Source organism: Lupinus angustifolius, chromosome LG14 (assembly GCF_001865875.1).
Source record: "Lupinus angustifolius cultivar Tanjil chromosome LG14, LupAngTanjil_v1.0, whole genome shotgun sequence".
In the NCBI taxonomy this organism is placed as follows: Eukaryota; Viridiplantae; Streptophyta; class Magnoliopsida; order Fabales; family Fabaceae; genus Lupinus; species Lupinus angustifolius.
In genome coordinates, this window is record NC_032022.1 from 12,674,350 (window position 1) to 12,690,311 (window position 15,962).

Genomic DNA, 15,962 nt, shown 5'->3' on the forward strand with positions numbered 1-15,962 from the left:
ATATATATATATATATATTAATTAGACATAAATAAATTTAAAAAATTTATTTTACATTTTAGCCATAAATTTTAGGGAAATCTAATGATTTTGATATACTTACTAATTCAAATTACTGAATTTCCTAAAATTAATAATTAAGATGTGTGGAGTAAGTAAATCCCCTCCCATATACAAATAAATACATGTTTCATACGAAGCTCTATCGGGTTCGAATTACCCGAAACCAAGTAGGTTTAGGAATAGTATAATTTTTTCAACCCGCTCAATTCAAGTTTGAGTTTTGGATTTCAGGTTCAAGATTGAGAAAGCACAAACCCAACCTCAATCTGCCCTGTAGGGATGACAATGAAAATCGAACCTGTGAGTACCCGTCCGAACCCAATCCAAATTTAACAGGGAAAGTTCGATGTAATTGGGTTCAGGTTTTAGCCGGGTTTAATTTTTGGGTTCAAGTTTGAGTTTGGTATAGCAAAGAGCACCCTGAACCCACTCTGAAGTATTGTAATCAATTTAAAATTGATAGTTCTATCATATGCTCATTGTTTTTAATTTCTAATTTTACTTTATATACCTTCAAACATAAAATAAATGAAATAATAAAAAAGAAAACATAAATACTAGAAAAAAATAATATAATATTTTCTTTAGTACATTTATTATTTTCGAGTTTTTTTTCTGGATTACCTAAAACCTAACCGGTTCGAGGATGATATTTTTATTTTTGACAGTTATATTCGAGTTTTAAATTTCAGATTTGGATTTGAGTATATATAAATCCGACCCCAATCCGCCTGTTTGACATTCCTAATCACATATCTATATCTATGGTTCTAATGAAATAAATCACACCGGTGTGTAAGCCTGTGAGTTACAATCTGAACTCAGGAAGTAGGATGCATAATAAAGCCTGTGTTTTTTGGGCTGTGTAAACCCAACAAGGCCTTCTGTTTTGTTTGTATGAAGTATGAACTCCTCACTATGTTACTATTCCTAATTCTTAAAGCCTACTTCTTTCATCACTCACACTCTTCTGCTTCTAGGTATCTCTCATTTTCTCTTATGTTCTGCTTTCACCTGTGTTTCATGGATTTATCCAGCATTTGTTTTTGTTGTTGTTGTTTACACTTCTCTACTTTCTGCGTAATAATTGAATTGATTGTTTTTGTTTTTGAATTTGTGCCTTGGTAGTATCAATCTTCCAAACACCTTCGCACAACTCAACCAATTGAGCTGATTTTCGTGCACACTGAATATTTGATTAAATGTCTGATTATTGAAGTTATTTGAATTGGGTTGATATCTTCCATTTTCCAATTTATCAAATGTGAGTCATCTATTTTATCAGAAATCAAAACTGTAAAACAAATGTGATAGCAATTATAAAATTTCTGGTATTTGGAATGATAGCAATTCATATATCAATATGTTGTGTGTCTTTAACCTTTCTATCCTATGTCTCTATTATGACTTATGAGTTTTGACATAATTTTAACCCGTGGGCTCCTAAGTTACTATTTAGTTAGAGTTTTACCCTCTTGTCCTGTTATGTAAAGTTTGCCTTTTACCCTCGAATGCTAATGCCGCCGTTATGTATGTTCCGAGTTCACCCTGAATGCTAGCAACAATTATGATATATTATTGATACCCTTTATTTACTTATTTATTTTTATTTGTTCATTTTTCCAGTGATTCAGGTTAGTTGTGGTTCTTTCTTTGGTTGAACAATGCTGAAAATTTACGACCATAGAAAAGTACTATTCTGCAAATGGGTCTTGTTTGCCAAAATGTATAGTACAAATGAGCTAGTCCATGATGTTGAAGATGCAACTAAAATGGTATGTAAGGCTATGATTTCATGTCCTGGAGCAACACTTGATACTGCTCTTAATCAAACTGGAGTTAGAGTTTCACCGGATTTAGTTGAAAATGTACTTAAAAGATTTGAGAATGCTGGCATGTTGGCGTTCCGGTTCTTTGATTGGGCTGAGAAGCAGAGAAACTATTCTCACAGCATCAGGGCATATCACTCGGTGATTGAGTCTCTAGCGAAGATAAGGCAGTATAAAATCATGTGGGACCTTGTTAATGCGATGAGGAAAAACGGGATGCTAAATGTGGAGACCTTTTGTATCATTATGCGGAAGTATGCTAGGGCTCAGCAGGTAGACAAGGCCATTTACACATTCAATGTCATGGAAAAATATGACATATCACCGAATCTTGCCGCGTTTAATGGTTTGTTAAGTGCTTTATGCAAGTCCAAGAATGTGAGGAAGGCTCAAGAGATCTTTGAGGAAATGAAGGATCGCTTTGTCCCAGACACAAAAACATATAGCATACTGCTTGATGGGTGGGGAAAGGATCCAAATCTTCCGAAAGCAAGAGAGATTTTTAGAGAGATGGTTGATGTGGGATGCGACCCCGACATTGTGACCTATGGCATAATGGTTGATGTTCTTTGCAAAGCAGGTAGAGTCGATGAAGCTGTTGAGGTTGTGAATGAAATGGATGCTAACAATTGTAGACCTACAACTTTCATTTACAGTGTCCTGGTTCACACTTATGGAGTGGAAAACCGGATTGATGATGCTATTGATACATTCTTGAAGATGGAAAGGAATGGAACCAAGGCAGATGTTGTGGTATATAATGCTCTGATTGGTGCTTTTTGTAAAGCGAACAGATTTAAAAATGTGCATCGAGTCTTACAAGAGATGGAAAACAATGGCATCAATCCTAATTCGAGGACCTACAATGTTATGATTTGCGGTTTGATTAGCCAGGGACAGACTGACAGAGCTTTCAGAGTCTTTCGGCAGTTAATCAAGTCATGCGAACCAGATGCTGACACTTACACAGTAATGATAAAAATGTTCTGTGAGAAAAATGAATTAGAGATGGCTTTGAAAATATGGAAGTTTATGAAGTCAAAACGGTTTGTCCCAAGCATGCACACGTTTTCAGTCCTTATCAATGGGTTGTGTCAAGAGGGCAATGTTGCAGAAGCTTGTGTTTTGATGGAAGATATGATAGAGAAGGGAATTCGACCATCAGGTGCTACATTTGGGAGGTTAAGACAGTTGCTTATTAAGGAAGGAAGAGAGGATGTTCTCAAATTTCTTCATGAGAAAATAGATCTTCTTGTCAAGGAGCCTTTATTAGACTAAAAACCATGGTAAGGAAACTGACAACTATTTCTTGGTATGAAGGTGTTTGCCAAAAAATTTGGTCAACACAGTGTAAAGAATATTTATCACCAAAAGCATAGGTAGAAAAATTATTACTCTCCATAATATCTATTGCTGCATCTTCTTTATTGGCATTAACCCATATCTGCTTTGCCAAAGCTGCTTCATTCCAAAACTTCAGATGCTTGATGTTTAGATCACCATACACCTTTTTGTGAAATGTTTTTGCCTGTCTAGTAAGTGGATAATATTGTCCATTCTCCTTGATACTCCACAGAGAATTCATGCATAGCCTATCAATGTCCTCAATTACCTTTTGAGGTAGCAAGAATATAGTAGCTATGAATAGACATAAGGACTGCATTTAGCAGCCATAAAGAGTTTAATATTTATGCTCAGTCAATGTAAAAATTTATAACAGTTAGTACATTTATATTACTTATATTCAAAAGTTAACAATGATCATATATAAATGGTGGATGATATAATAATAGCGTAAAAATATTTTACAATGTCAGTATAAACATTTTTCCTCTGTTATAAATGTCTTGAAGTCCAAAATTTAATTATTTCTCCAATTTTATCAACCACTACTAGACAATGAGTATGAGCCCACTTAGTTGGAGCTATTGGAACTTCTAAATATCTGATAGGAAACTGTCCCAATTCAAATCTGGTTACCTGTATTAGCTATTGTTGTAATTCAGATGTGATTCCACCAAAATAAAGTTGAAAATTCTGTTGATTAGCATGCAATTCAGCAGCCATGGAGAAATCTTAAAAACTAGTCATGATTGCAAATTGTACAGGTTGTGGTAGTTAGGCATTCCATGATCCAGCTAATAAACTTTGGTGGGAATCTAAGTCCAATTAGTGTATGTTAAACAAACCCCCAATCAACACTATCATAGAGTTCTTCTTTCTTCTGTCATAAAGTACATTAAGAATAATAAATCTTCTCACAAATGTCCTTTGTAGACAAAATTATTAGATTCTTTCTTTAAGTAAAAAAATTCTATGTTGGACATTTAAGTTTTTCTGTGCTTCATCCTTCAAATATAATGGTTGTTGAGTTAACAACATTCTAGACAAAATAATTTTTTTGCTTATTAACATATCGATTGAACATTTTTTGTGTGTCTAAGACTTTAAACCAATAAAAACTTGTCCTTTGTTTTACACATTTATTTAGTTTTCATTCTTACTTTATCGTGTCCTATGGAAAAAAAGTATTGTATGATCTAGAACAATGTAAAAATCGTATCGTATTGGTTAGTTCGACCGGAAAATCGGTGAACCGGACTCATAACTAATATGGTACAATTGTTGAACCGACCAATTATCAAAACCAATAAAAAACCAGCCAAAATCGGTGAATCGGCCAGTATTTGACTAAACCGACTAGTTTATACACATATTTTAAAAAAAAAACTTAAAAACTCGTGACCAATATTTCAAACCATTCTTCAACACTTCAAGGCACATGCTTCCAATGCATACTTAAATTACATATTTTGGTTCCTAACATTCGTGTGTAATCTTAGTGACATTTGTGTAATCTTGGAGTACTGTCTGAAGATAGAATTTTGTGCAAAAATATAATCTCGATATGAGACAATTTTGACTTCTTGGTGTTAAATGTTAAAACTCCAAATTTATTTGTTTTGTAGAGTGAGTTGTGAACTTGTGTCATTTATTTATATATTTTACTATATATATATATATATAAATATAAGCAAGTATGTCCAGTTTAACCGACACACGATTTAATTACTGAACCACCAGTTAAATCACTGTACCTCTATATCCAGTTTACTCACTAATTACTGACCGTTTAATAACCTACTGTTTAATAACATAGATAATAAACACAGCCAAACCTAATGGTTGATTTCCAATAAATTCAATAATTTTAAGTGTTAGCTTATTTCTTGCGTCATGAAGAATATCAGTTTCTATATAAAACTGGTATTGTTTAGTTTCTAAATCTAATTAATATTCATTACATTAATATATCATTAATGGTTTTGAAACCTCACTAAACTAATCTGTAACAACCCTTATAAGTTATAAGCAATCATAGAATCACCAGTATTGTGAACTCAACGCTCAACTCATCTATTTTTATTTTAGAAAAATCTTCAAAACTAGTTTTAAAAAAAATGGAGAACCAAATTGTAAAAAAACATTACTTTTCATTGAGCAAATTGTATGTTTTTTAAATTTTAATTTGAAAGTATGAACATGGAGAGGGACTAATATAAAAAGAAGAAAATTGTATATGCACTAACATAGTTTTTTATACTTTCAATATATAATATACTATTTATTTTTGAATAGGGATCCATTTACTTTTATTCTAGTCATCAATCATATAAACATCTAATGATTTAGATTTCTTCACTAATTTAAATCAATAAATTTACTTAGAATTGAATGCTAAAATGGAGAATAAGTTGATTCCTTCTTTTTATTTATTATTATTATTAACTTTTTGATAAAAATAATATAAATGAGTTGTGGAGGATGAAACAAGGGAAATAAATGTATACAAATATTGCAGTCATATAAAAAAGGCAAAATGATTGGCAATAAGCGCGTGTTTGGTGAGTAGTGAGTGGTGTGTCACTAATAAGTGAAGTCAACACACACCTTATTTTCCTTCAACCTCCTATTTTCCTTCCCCCTCTTTCCTTTCTTCCGACATTCCCTCAATTCCTTCCATTCCCTCATTTTCTTCCATTCTCACCAGCAAACCAATTACTTCCATTCCCAATTTCCTTTCTCTTCCTTCCCTCTCCTTTCAATTTATTTTATTCTTTTCCCCCATTCAATTCAAAACTCTCTCATCTCTTTCCTTCCTTCACACAATTAACCTCATTTTTCTATTGCATTCATTCATTTTTTCTTCAAATGGACGAGTTTGGTGTGTTGACCCAAAGGTTTGGGTTGAAGCCGCAAGGAAAATCAGCTCCAATGGCTTCATCCAAACGATCCAATTCCAATTCCGGTCTAAACCCCAAAACTTCCCTAAACGGGTCCAGATTTCATCAAAATTCAAATTTTGATTTCAATTTCAATTCTTTTCCAAGCAGCAATAAAAACCCACATCATTTTGATGGCATTGATGATATCTTTGGTGGTGGAAGCATTAAATCGAACTCCAATAAGGGTGGTTCATTTGATTTTGGGGATGATATATTTGGTGGATTTCCTAAGAAAAGTGTTGGTGTTGATGATCTATTAGATAAGATTGGTGGGTTTAATGCAAATGGTGCTAAAAGTTTGAATCAGAAAAAAACACCTGATTTTGATGACTTGATACCTGGATTTAATGGAACAAGTCCTTCAAATAATGGGTATGAAGCTTTCTATTTAATTCCTGTATTTAATTCTTCATTATGCTAAGGGTTTTTTTGGGTACTAACCTATGGGTAAGAAATCAAACCCTGACACCACTAGACCAACGTTAGGATTAATGTTCATTATGCTCAGGGTGTTTGAGGTTAGTATAAATTAGGATTAATGTTCCAAATTGGTATTATATCTATATTTTGAGGTGTAAATTTTTTACCTTCTGAATTTGTTGGATTAATTAACTTTCTTATAATGCCATAAAATACTACTGCATGCTATCTCATGGTGTAAAATATGTGTCCCCTTTGACATGTGGAAAATGTTCCATCATGTCCCTTCTAGTTAAGGGACCAAAATGCTGTTTTATAAAATACACCAAATATAGAAATTTGAATGCATGTCCTTTATTTATGGGTATGTATACTGATTCATCCTGGACTTGAACCAAGTCATTGTTCCTTGCAATTAACATATATTTTTTGTAAAATACATTAAGTGTTCAAGCTAAGGTCGATATCAATATTATTCACATGTTTTTTTGTTTGATCTTCCTAATAATTTTCTTATTATAATCTACCTTGTTAGAAAATTTTCTACTTGCAAGTGATTTAAGTTGTTTAACTTAGTAACAAGGTGTTGGTCTAGTGGTGTAAGGCCCTACTGGATTCTGACCAAAAGGTCAAGAGTTCAATTCCTAGAAGCGATACTTATTGGGAGGGACAGCCACACACCCCGAAATGGATTAGTTCCTTACCCAAAAGGGTGAGGGGATAACCTTGGTAGTACCCAAAAGAAAGTTGTTTATCTTGAATTAAAAATCAGTGCATACATCTTCTCTACCCATTTTTTGTTGGTAGGTAACTAGGTATCATCCATCTATTATGTCTCACTTTCTCTTAATGTGTCAATTATTTTTTTCAGTAAAGCAAGTATTGGGATAAATAAGCCTCATAAACCAACTGCCACCTCTCAAGATGATCCATTTCTAATATTTGAAACCGCTTCTAGCACATCATCTTCAGATTTGGACTCGCTGGGACAGATAAGTAAGTTCAATAATTCCCAAGGTACAAGAGGCAGCTCCAGTAGTAGTACCACTCCATCATTGAGGCCTCCACCTAAACCAACGAATGTTTCAAACTCAAATAGAGGTTCTTTTGATTGTTTTAGCTAAAATACATGAATAACCACCTTCTCTATAATTGGATTTACGAATTGATTTTATGATTATTTTCTATGCAGTTAACAATTCAAATGTGTCTTCAATAGATGAGCTTGAGAACTTTGCCATGGGCCGGGTGCAGAATAATGGTAGTAGAAAGGCCAATGTTAATACTAGTGAGATTAAACAAAACTCACCAGCTAAGACAAACAGAGGTAAAGGATCTCCAGCTGCAAGAGTGGATAAACCAAATGACATGGGTGATCTTGAATCTTTCTTTGGCATGAGTGCTCGATCAAGTAGTGCGCCGAAGTCCAGGGCTGCACCTATGGTAAAAGTTATTAATATAATAAGCTCAAATGATTCTTTCAAACCAAAAGACCATATTCAGTGTTTTTTTGCCGATTCATTGCTTAGGATCATATGTTTGATCACCAAATGAACACAAAAGGGAGATCTGAGACATCACAAAGGGTGCCGTCTGGATCATCAACCAGTGTGAAGAAATCTTCCGTGGCTACATCTCTTGATGACCTATCATTGATTTTCGGTGGTAAGTTGCCTAAATTTATCAATTTTTATTACTATGAAGTGATTTTGTTGTTCACGTATATTTTTTTTGTGCAAAAGGTTCCCCATCATCTGAATTCAAGGAAGTTGAAGGGGAAAACGAAGAGAGACGAAAAGCAAGATTGGGACGTCATCAGAGAACACAAGAGCGAGCGGTGTGTATTGTCCTGTCAATTTTCCAAATTTCTGTTAATAAGGGAAAGGGGGTCATCAATGCAAACACATCATCTTTTTATAGATTCTTTCTTATCATTTTTCATTATATATTGTATATTCTGAATTGATATGATTGTCAATCTTTAGCGTAATGTTTCTTAGACAAACCCATATAGGATATTTTTGTTATACTTCTTATTCTTCAACTTATAGCACATATGCATCTTCATAGTTCATACTGGACATTGACCTTGTTTATCCTTGGATTTCATGCGTTATTGAAACAATTTTTCATGGGACAAATTTTCACTCTGCTGACTGTCATATTCCAGTTAAAAGCAGTTGCTGATATGAACCAGCGTGACCTTCAAACAAAGATGGAGCAAGAAGAGAGACATGTAAGCTTTTATGGTGTTTTTATTTGGATTTTGATTTATTTCCAAGCATTATCAATTTATAATTCTGCATAAATTTTTTGGTTTTTATTTTATGCATTTGCCAGATTATCTAAGTTTAAGATTTGATTTTAATTTGGCAGAGAATTGCTGATATTGCGAATGCTCAGATAAAGCGTTGGGCTGCAGGGAAAGAAGGCAACATGCGGGCATTGCTATCAACATTGCAATATGTATGCTCTTTTACCATGACTGATGTTAATTGTTAATACTTCATTTAACTTAGGGCTCTTGAACATAACTCTTTAGCTCCGTAGTTTGATTAGCATTCTTAGCAACTATCCCGAAAGAAAGTATAATTTCACCAATGGAAATGGAAACATCAGGTCTTTTGGCCTTGTTTATATGGCAGAGTCATTTATAACCACGGCTGCGAATAGCTGTCACTTGGAATTCTAGGGCAGAACGATTCAGTCCAGCCTAAAATATCAACAGATGGAAAATGAAGAAACAGTTTGCCATTTTAGATGAAATTATTTAGATGAACTTGATTTCTCAATCAATGTGTCTTGCCAGTTGCGACTCTAGTCTTATCAAATGTTTTATTTATTTTGTGTGTTTTTAAATTGTCTTATGTTTACTGAATCTGAAAGCTATGTAAACTCCATATACACCTGTCAAATCTGAGCATAAGTTTCTTTTGGTAAAGGGTTCAAAATTATAAGTAACTATTTGAAATTAAAGGTATTGTTGATTGTGCTATTTAGCACATCATGTTTAGTATATGACTTTGGTTAAGTGGAGGCTTTGGCCTTGTGCCCTTGCCAAAACTCTCAGTCATTTACAGGACCTATAGGGACACAGCTAGCTTTGGCATTTCTCATTTTGTATTCGCCAGATGTAGGGAAGATCGAAGGGTTTATATTTCACCGATCATGATATCATCAATGTTATAATACAAACTTTAGCCTTTTAATTTGAAGTATGCTGGGAAGCAGGGATAGTCCAGGAGGAGAAGAGTGGGGGCATTTCCCCCCACAAACTTTCAAATATTTGTTTATTTCAAAGCCTAGTACAAAGCAAATACTTGTATAGTTTTACCTCAGTTATTATTGTGATACACAAATGCTATTATTATAAGATTTCTGTATGTAATTTATATTTTGTTAAGGGTTTAGTAATCCTTAATACACATTAGTAATTACATATTTATAAAAAAAATATTACATTTTTTATACTATAAATTTATATTTGTATCGCCCCCACAACCTAAAATTTTCGGGTTTGTCCCTGCTGGGAAGTTCCAAATGCTAAGGTAGATTTGTTAGCTTTAACAGGCAACTGAGATACACTCTCATGTGTATTCTGTTTCCTTTTAGTGATGAATAATTCTGTAATTCATTAGTTTTTTATATGCTACATTTTTGTATCTCTAAAACAAATTTCTTTTATTCCATGACCTTTTTCTTACCTTTGAAATGATTTGCAGGTTCTTTGGCCAGAATGTGGGTGGCAGCCAGTGTCTCTGACAGATATGATTACTTCAACTTCAGTTAAAAAAGTTTATAGAAAAGCAACATTATGTATTCACCCTGATAAAGTCCAACAGAAAGGTGCTACTCTTGAACAGAAATATACTGCAGAGAAGGTTTTTGATATCCTTAAGGTACTTTCTCATTATATACTTCACCTAGAGTCCTCATACCCCTTTTATCCCTTCTCAAATAATCTTAATTGTCTCAAATTCTTCAACATCTATGTTTTTTCATTCTATTGCAAGTCTACGTAAAATTTAAGAGAATAAAGTATCTCTTCATACTGGAAGATAACTTATCCCCTCCTGCCACTAAAAGTATGACGTATGTATTGATTTTTAATTTTAGAAATATTTTTGTAGATAATAATTAAATCTAACACATGTCATGATTTTAGTAACTGTAGGAAATAACTTATCTCTTTAATATATGAAAATGTTAATCTTCCTTTCTACTGCTCTAGAGAACTCAGGTGTTGGATGCTAAATATTTTCTTTAAAAGAAAGAAAAGGGAAAAAGAAAACATTGATAAGTGATAACCTTAAAATATTTGACATTTTTTCCCAGTTCCCCCTAATTACTTTTATTGAAATACAATGACTATATCATTTTATATATTTATTCTTCTAATCTTACAGGAAGCTTGGACCAAGTTCAATGCAGAAGAACTTTCCTAAATGCCTATGCTTGTTGTCCTTTCAAATCAATAGATCTATCTAGGACTTGCATATTTCAGTTTGGGACAATTCACTTGTCTGCTGATGATGATGATAATTTGCATAAATTTTATGTGGCATCATTTTGGCAGCATATTCTTTTTCCTAATGTATTTTTTGCATGTTGTAAGTAATGCTGATTCTACCTAAAATTCACTTTAGACATGCCCACCTAAATCTTATTCATCCCTCTCATACTATATATTTTGTGGAAATGGGGGTAATTCAAATTATACTCTTGGAATATGTAATTAGGCTTGTGTCATTGTTTTTCCATTGAAATTTGTGTGCATGTTGATATGTTGTATGAATAGAAATATCCCCATAAACTTGTTTATTTTGATTTTAGTATTTGTCATTTGCTAAAGTCTATTAAGTGTTTATGTGAAGATGCCAAATACAAAACTCATTACGAGGATCAAATTCAAAATGTCAAAATATTACAAGGACCAAATACAAAACACACGTCGATGCAATGTCCTTTTAGCACGCTATTATTGTATTGATATCCTTAAAACCTGAAGGATTCTATTACATTAGCATTTGAGAAGCATGTGAAAGAGCAATGCACATACAATGTAAGCGAGATAGTTGATATTTACCAATAGTGTGAGACTAAATTATTCTTAGTGAAAGATTAGAGAGACTTTGAATTTTGTTCTTGTTGGGTGGGATAGAGTGTTGTTTTTTTCATAGTGAGATAGATAAATGAGAAAAAAATGTATGCAAAGATAATGTATGAGTTTTATATATTGTCATTTATTATCTACTATTTATATTTTATCATAATTGATTCTTTAAAAAAAGTAATACAAATAAATGATAAATGATATATTGATTGTATATAAATCTTTATACTGTATATATATTATACTCTAAATAAATATTGTATCATATTTTATATAATTGAGACATTTATGTACTATGTGTGTTTGTTTACTTTTTAAAATTCTTAGTATGATTCATTTACTTAAATTTGGTTGTGAATTTCCCAATACGAATATGTTACTTCATGGTTTAGTTGTTGTCTTGTTGAATGAGTGGTGTTCATTACATTCCCTTGTTGATCTTCATAAATTGGAGTGACATTCAAGATTTTGAGTGGCAGATAACTCTTTTCCTTTCAATTCTACCCTATCTCTAAAATAACTCATAGATACACTTTTGGAATATTTTGTCATTTTACTCCCTTGTTCCTATCCTTCCAAACATATCCTTACATATCATTGCTCTACCTTAGATAAACAAGTCATCTAAAATTACTTACATTATTCCTCATTTACCACCAAACTCCCCTAGGGGCTATGGCTTTCTTTTTCTGGACAAAAAAAGTATAAGGGACCACTCCACCACTTTTGTCCATAAAATAAAGTAAAAGTGAGTTAAGTTAGATGTACACACCTCGGGACTAAAGTGATGGTGACCCTAAAATTTGAGCAGAGGTTCCTACGTTGCAATTTCATTTAATTATTTTTTGAGTTTGGAAGGTCAAGTATATTATTATTTGCAAGTTCAGTTTTGGATGTAAAAAAAGTTAATGCAAAACTTAAGAGCCATAAAATATATGATGAGATGGATCTAAAGCCGATTATTTTTTTCATTTCTCCCCAAAATATAACTGATGAACAAACATTTAAAGTTTAATTTAACATGAACAACACATTAATCTTAAAGATTTGAGGAGATACAAAGTACAAACCCGCTGCTACATACAGCATTAGTTTAGAACTAATAATACCAATATTAATTTGGATTGGTCCAAGTTAAAGAAGTAAGGGTCTGATCCTGAATTTGATTCTTTACTTATTTTATATAAGTAACACTATTATGAGGGGTCACTATTTAAACATATGATTGTATCTGGAAAATTAGTGTAAACTTGTGAAACCGTAAAAGAGTCTATAACTAACAATGATTTGAATTTACACTAGAAGATGATTATATGACTATTCTGATTCTTATTAAACAATACCACGTGCATAGATAACCAAAGTTCGAACTTTAATTAAGAAAAAGTGCATAACAAATTACGGAGGAAATTTAAAGAGAAATCCTATCAAACTTGAAAGTATCATGATAGATCTGACATTTGAGGGGTAGGGCTATTAGCACTGATGACTATTTATTTATACTCATTTTCAATGTTGTAAAACTGGGTCCCAAATAAACCTTAAAGAAATTCTATGTAAGTTAGTTTAATAGGTTAAGATAGTAGATGCCATAACATAAAATTAATAAATATTTATACATATATAAATATATACACATATGAGAGTAACTTACATGAGAACAAAACAATACGTTATTGTGAGAAATAAGAACAATTAGATTTTATTTGAACAACTAAGATTAAAAAATACATCCACACACTATTATATTACTAATAACTAATCTTCAATCATAACCATTCATGATGGGTTGTAAGACTTAAATTTATTGTTCTTACAGTTTCTATATGAGAAATGTTCTCACTTCAATAATCCCCATATATATAAATGCATAATTAAAAGTAACATCTGGTTTTCTTCTTGGGTTAAATCAATTGTATGAGAATTTTCGTGATTCAAAGTTATTTAACTTTAGTTCGATTAAGAGGGTAAATCATAATCAAGTGAAAGTCCGGTCCATGATGAAACTCAATCATAATTTAAAAAAATAATGAGAATAAATTTTTAAAATGCTAATAATCCACTCACGTTTGAGTTCTACTACTCACGTTTGTGACGTAGGCTTTTATACCATTTAATTGTAAGAACTATATATAAGTCTTAGTAATTTGTAAATGAAATAACGACCAATCTTTCTCTCCCCTCAATATTCAAATAACTCTTAAACTAAGGTCTAAATACTCATAATTCACAAAATTGGATGAAGAACTCTGAAAGTAACAGTACTAAATCATTGTTTATTTATTTCTTTGTGTTGGGCGTAAATCATCACTTTATTTATAGTGGATTCTACCGTAAGAGTCTGTTTGGTATGCCTTTCCCTTCAACTTTGGAGATTCTTGTAGGATCCTCCATATCTAATCATTAATAATTATTTTCATATCACCAGAAAGATATGGAGAACACTTTATACTATAGGCAACAGTGTGTGGAAGTGGAAACTTGCTTGCGACATCCACATGGAATGTTCATGCGAATTGAGTTTTAGATGAGAATAAATAAAAAATAAAGACTTTAAATTAAATGTATTTCATTATTCTAAAATTTTCATTATTTTCTCTTTCCCTACAAAAAAAAAAAAAACAAAGTCATAAATTGGTCATATAAGCCTATAACATTCATTGAAGTTTAGGCACTAATGAAAAAGAAAGTAAAACATGAAAATATTTCCATAAATATCAATGTTCAATAATGATTAAAGATAAATGTTAGATAATACAATGATAATATATAAAATTTATACATTGTCGGTGTATATATACAAAATTTAGTGACTTTAAAGGCCAGGTTTTAATTTTTCTATAATAATTAATAAGTGAATTTGTCAGTATTCTCTTCAAAACACGCAAATCCAATTAATATAGGAAGATTTCCCTTATTTTCATCATAACAGTCATAATAAACAAATTTTGGTTATATGGAAGGATTAGTCAAAGTAATACAATGCGACATACATATCAATGTTAGAACCATGAAAATAATTATAAATGTAGGACATTAAAGTAGATAAGTTGATTAGCATGATAAAATCTTTGTTGGAATTCTCCTACGTCTTATATAATCTTTTCTTACTTTCAAGATTCCTTTAACAAATTGGACTTTAATCTCACACCTAAGTTTAACAAAATACTGATTTAATGTCGGTCTAAATGTATGCACTTGTTGATGCAAGATTGTAAATAACCAATGTAATATATATTCCAATCACACATTGAGTGGTACCTGTTGGAATTTCTGACAATTTATGGGTCACAAATATAATTCTATAATTGTGTTATGGCCATTATGTAATTAGCCAAAATATAAAATGATCTTAAGTAATTAATTTGGTGGCTAAGGGCATATGTGTCATGAAATAATAATAAGTGTAGATACCTTCAGGCAATTTCTGATTTGATGAAGGGACTGAATCAAAATTATTGCAACTAAAGTAGTAACCACTACGGGGTTACTTTTATGGGTTATGGTCCCCATTTGTAGAGCAACAGGTTTTCAAGTGTAAAGGTGGAGGAGAATAAGGTAGGATGAGAATAGTGTTATCCAGGATAGGATAACACTATCCACTCATCCATAAGGGCTTATAAGGCATAAGGATAAGCCTCCTCCAACTAACCTCAAAGCAACACTTTTCAGAAACTAAGGTATTCTCTCATTCCCCTCTAGAGAGAACTAAAGGAAAACCATCCGGCGCTCTATCATCTGGAAGATCATCGCACCCTCATACCTTCGAGATCCCGGAAATGGCTCAACAAGGTATGTTCTTCTTCTTCACCATGAACTCATTTGGGGTTTCTTCGGTCTGGACCATGGATGTTCCATTTGGGTGTATGTATGGGCATACACATTCGGTTGTGGGAACAAAGCCATGGTCATAAGGACTTCCGCATTCACTCTATGGATTTCGGATGGAGAAGGAATTTCTCCAACAAGTGGTATCAGAGCCACCCCAAATTGATTCATGGGTGAAATTAGGTTTTCATGTTCTTCCCCAAATCTGGTTTGATTTAGGGTTTTTGGTGTTTTGTTTCTGTTATGAATCGATTATGAAAATACTTAGGCTTTTTCAATATGAAACAAAATGATTTAAAATGATTGATTGTTGTTTTCTGCTGTTTGTTGTTGAAAAATTTGGCTGATTTTCGAAGAGTCGCGATGCAGAAATCGCACTTTTCATGTTCTGCTGCAGTGCTCTCGCTCAAGCGAGAGTGGCTC

General features: G+C 32.4%; 2 protein-coding genes across 3 annotated transcripts; both read left to right on the forward strand.

Moving 5' to 3' along the window:
* Positions 922 to 3,366, forward strand: LOC109326057 (pentatricopeptide repeat-containing protein At1g77360, mitochondrial). The gene is made up of 2 exons (XM_019558702.1): positions 922 to 1,043; positions 1,690 to 3,366. Exon 2 carries the CDS (start codon positions 1,728 to 1,730, stop codon positions 3,168 to 3,170), a length of 1,443 nt encoding a protein of 480 aa, XP_019414247.1. The 5' UTR covers positions 922 to 1,043; positions 1,690 to 1,727; the 3' UTR covers positions 3,171 to 3,366.
* On the forward strand, positions 5,896 to 11,404 carry LOC109326039 (auxilin-related protein 2-like). Of its 2 annotated transcripts, XM_019558677.1 has the most exons (10): positions 5,896 to 5,935; positions 5,987 to 6,550; positions 7,470 to 7,699; positions 7,791 to 8,041; positions 8,128 to 8,263; positions 8,341 to 8,435; positions 8,769 to 8,834; positions 8,975 to 9,064; positions 10,321 to 10,497; positions 11,005 to 11,404. In XM_019558677.1, exons 2-10 carry the CDS (start codon positions 6,105 to 6,107, stop codon positions 11,041 to 11,043), a joined length of 1,530 nt encoding a protein of 509 aa, XP_019414222.1. In that variant the 5' UTR covers positions 5,896 to 5,935; positions 5,987 to 6,104; the 3' UTR covers positions 11,044 to 11,404. The 2 variants fall into 2 exon arrangements, with proteins under 2 accessions (XP_019414222.1, XP_019414221.1); XM_019558676.1 differs by lacking the exon at positions 5,896 to 5,935 and having other exon boundaries at positions 5,954 to 6,550.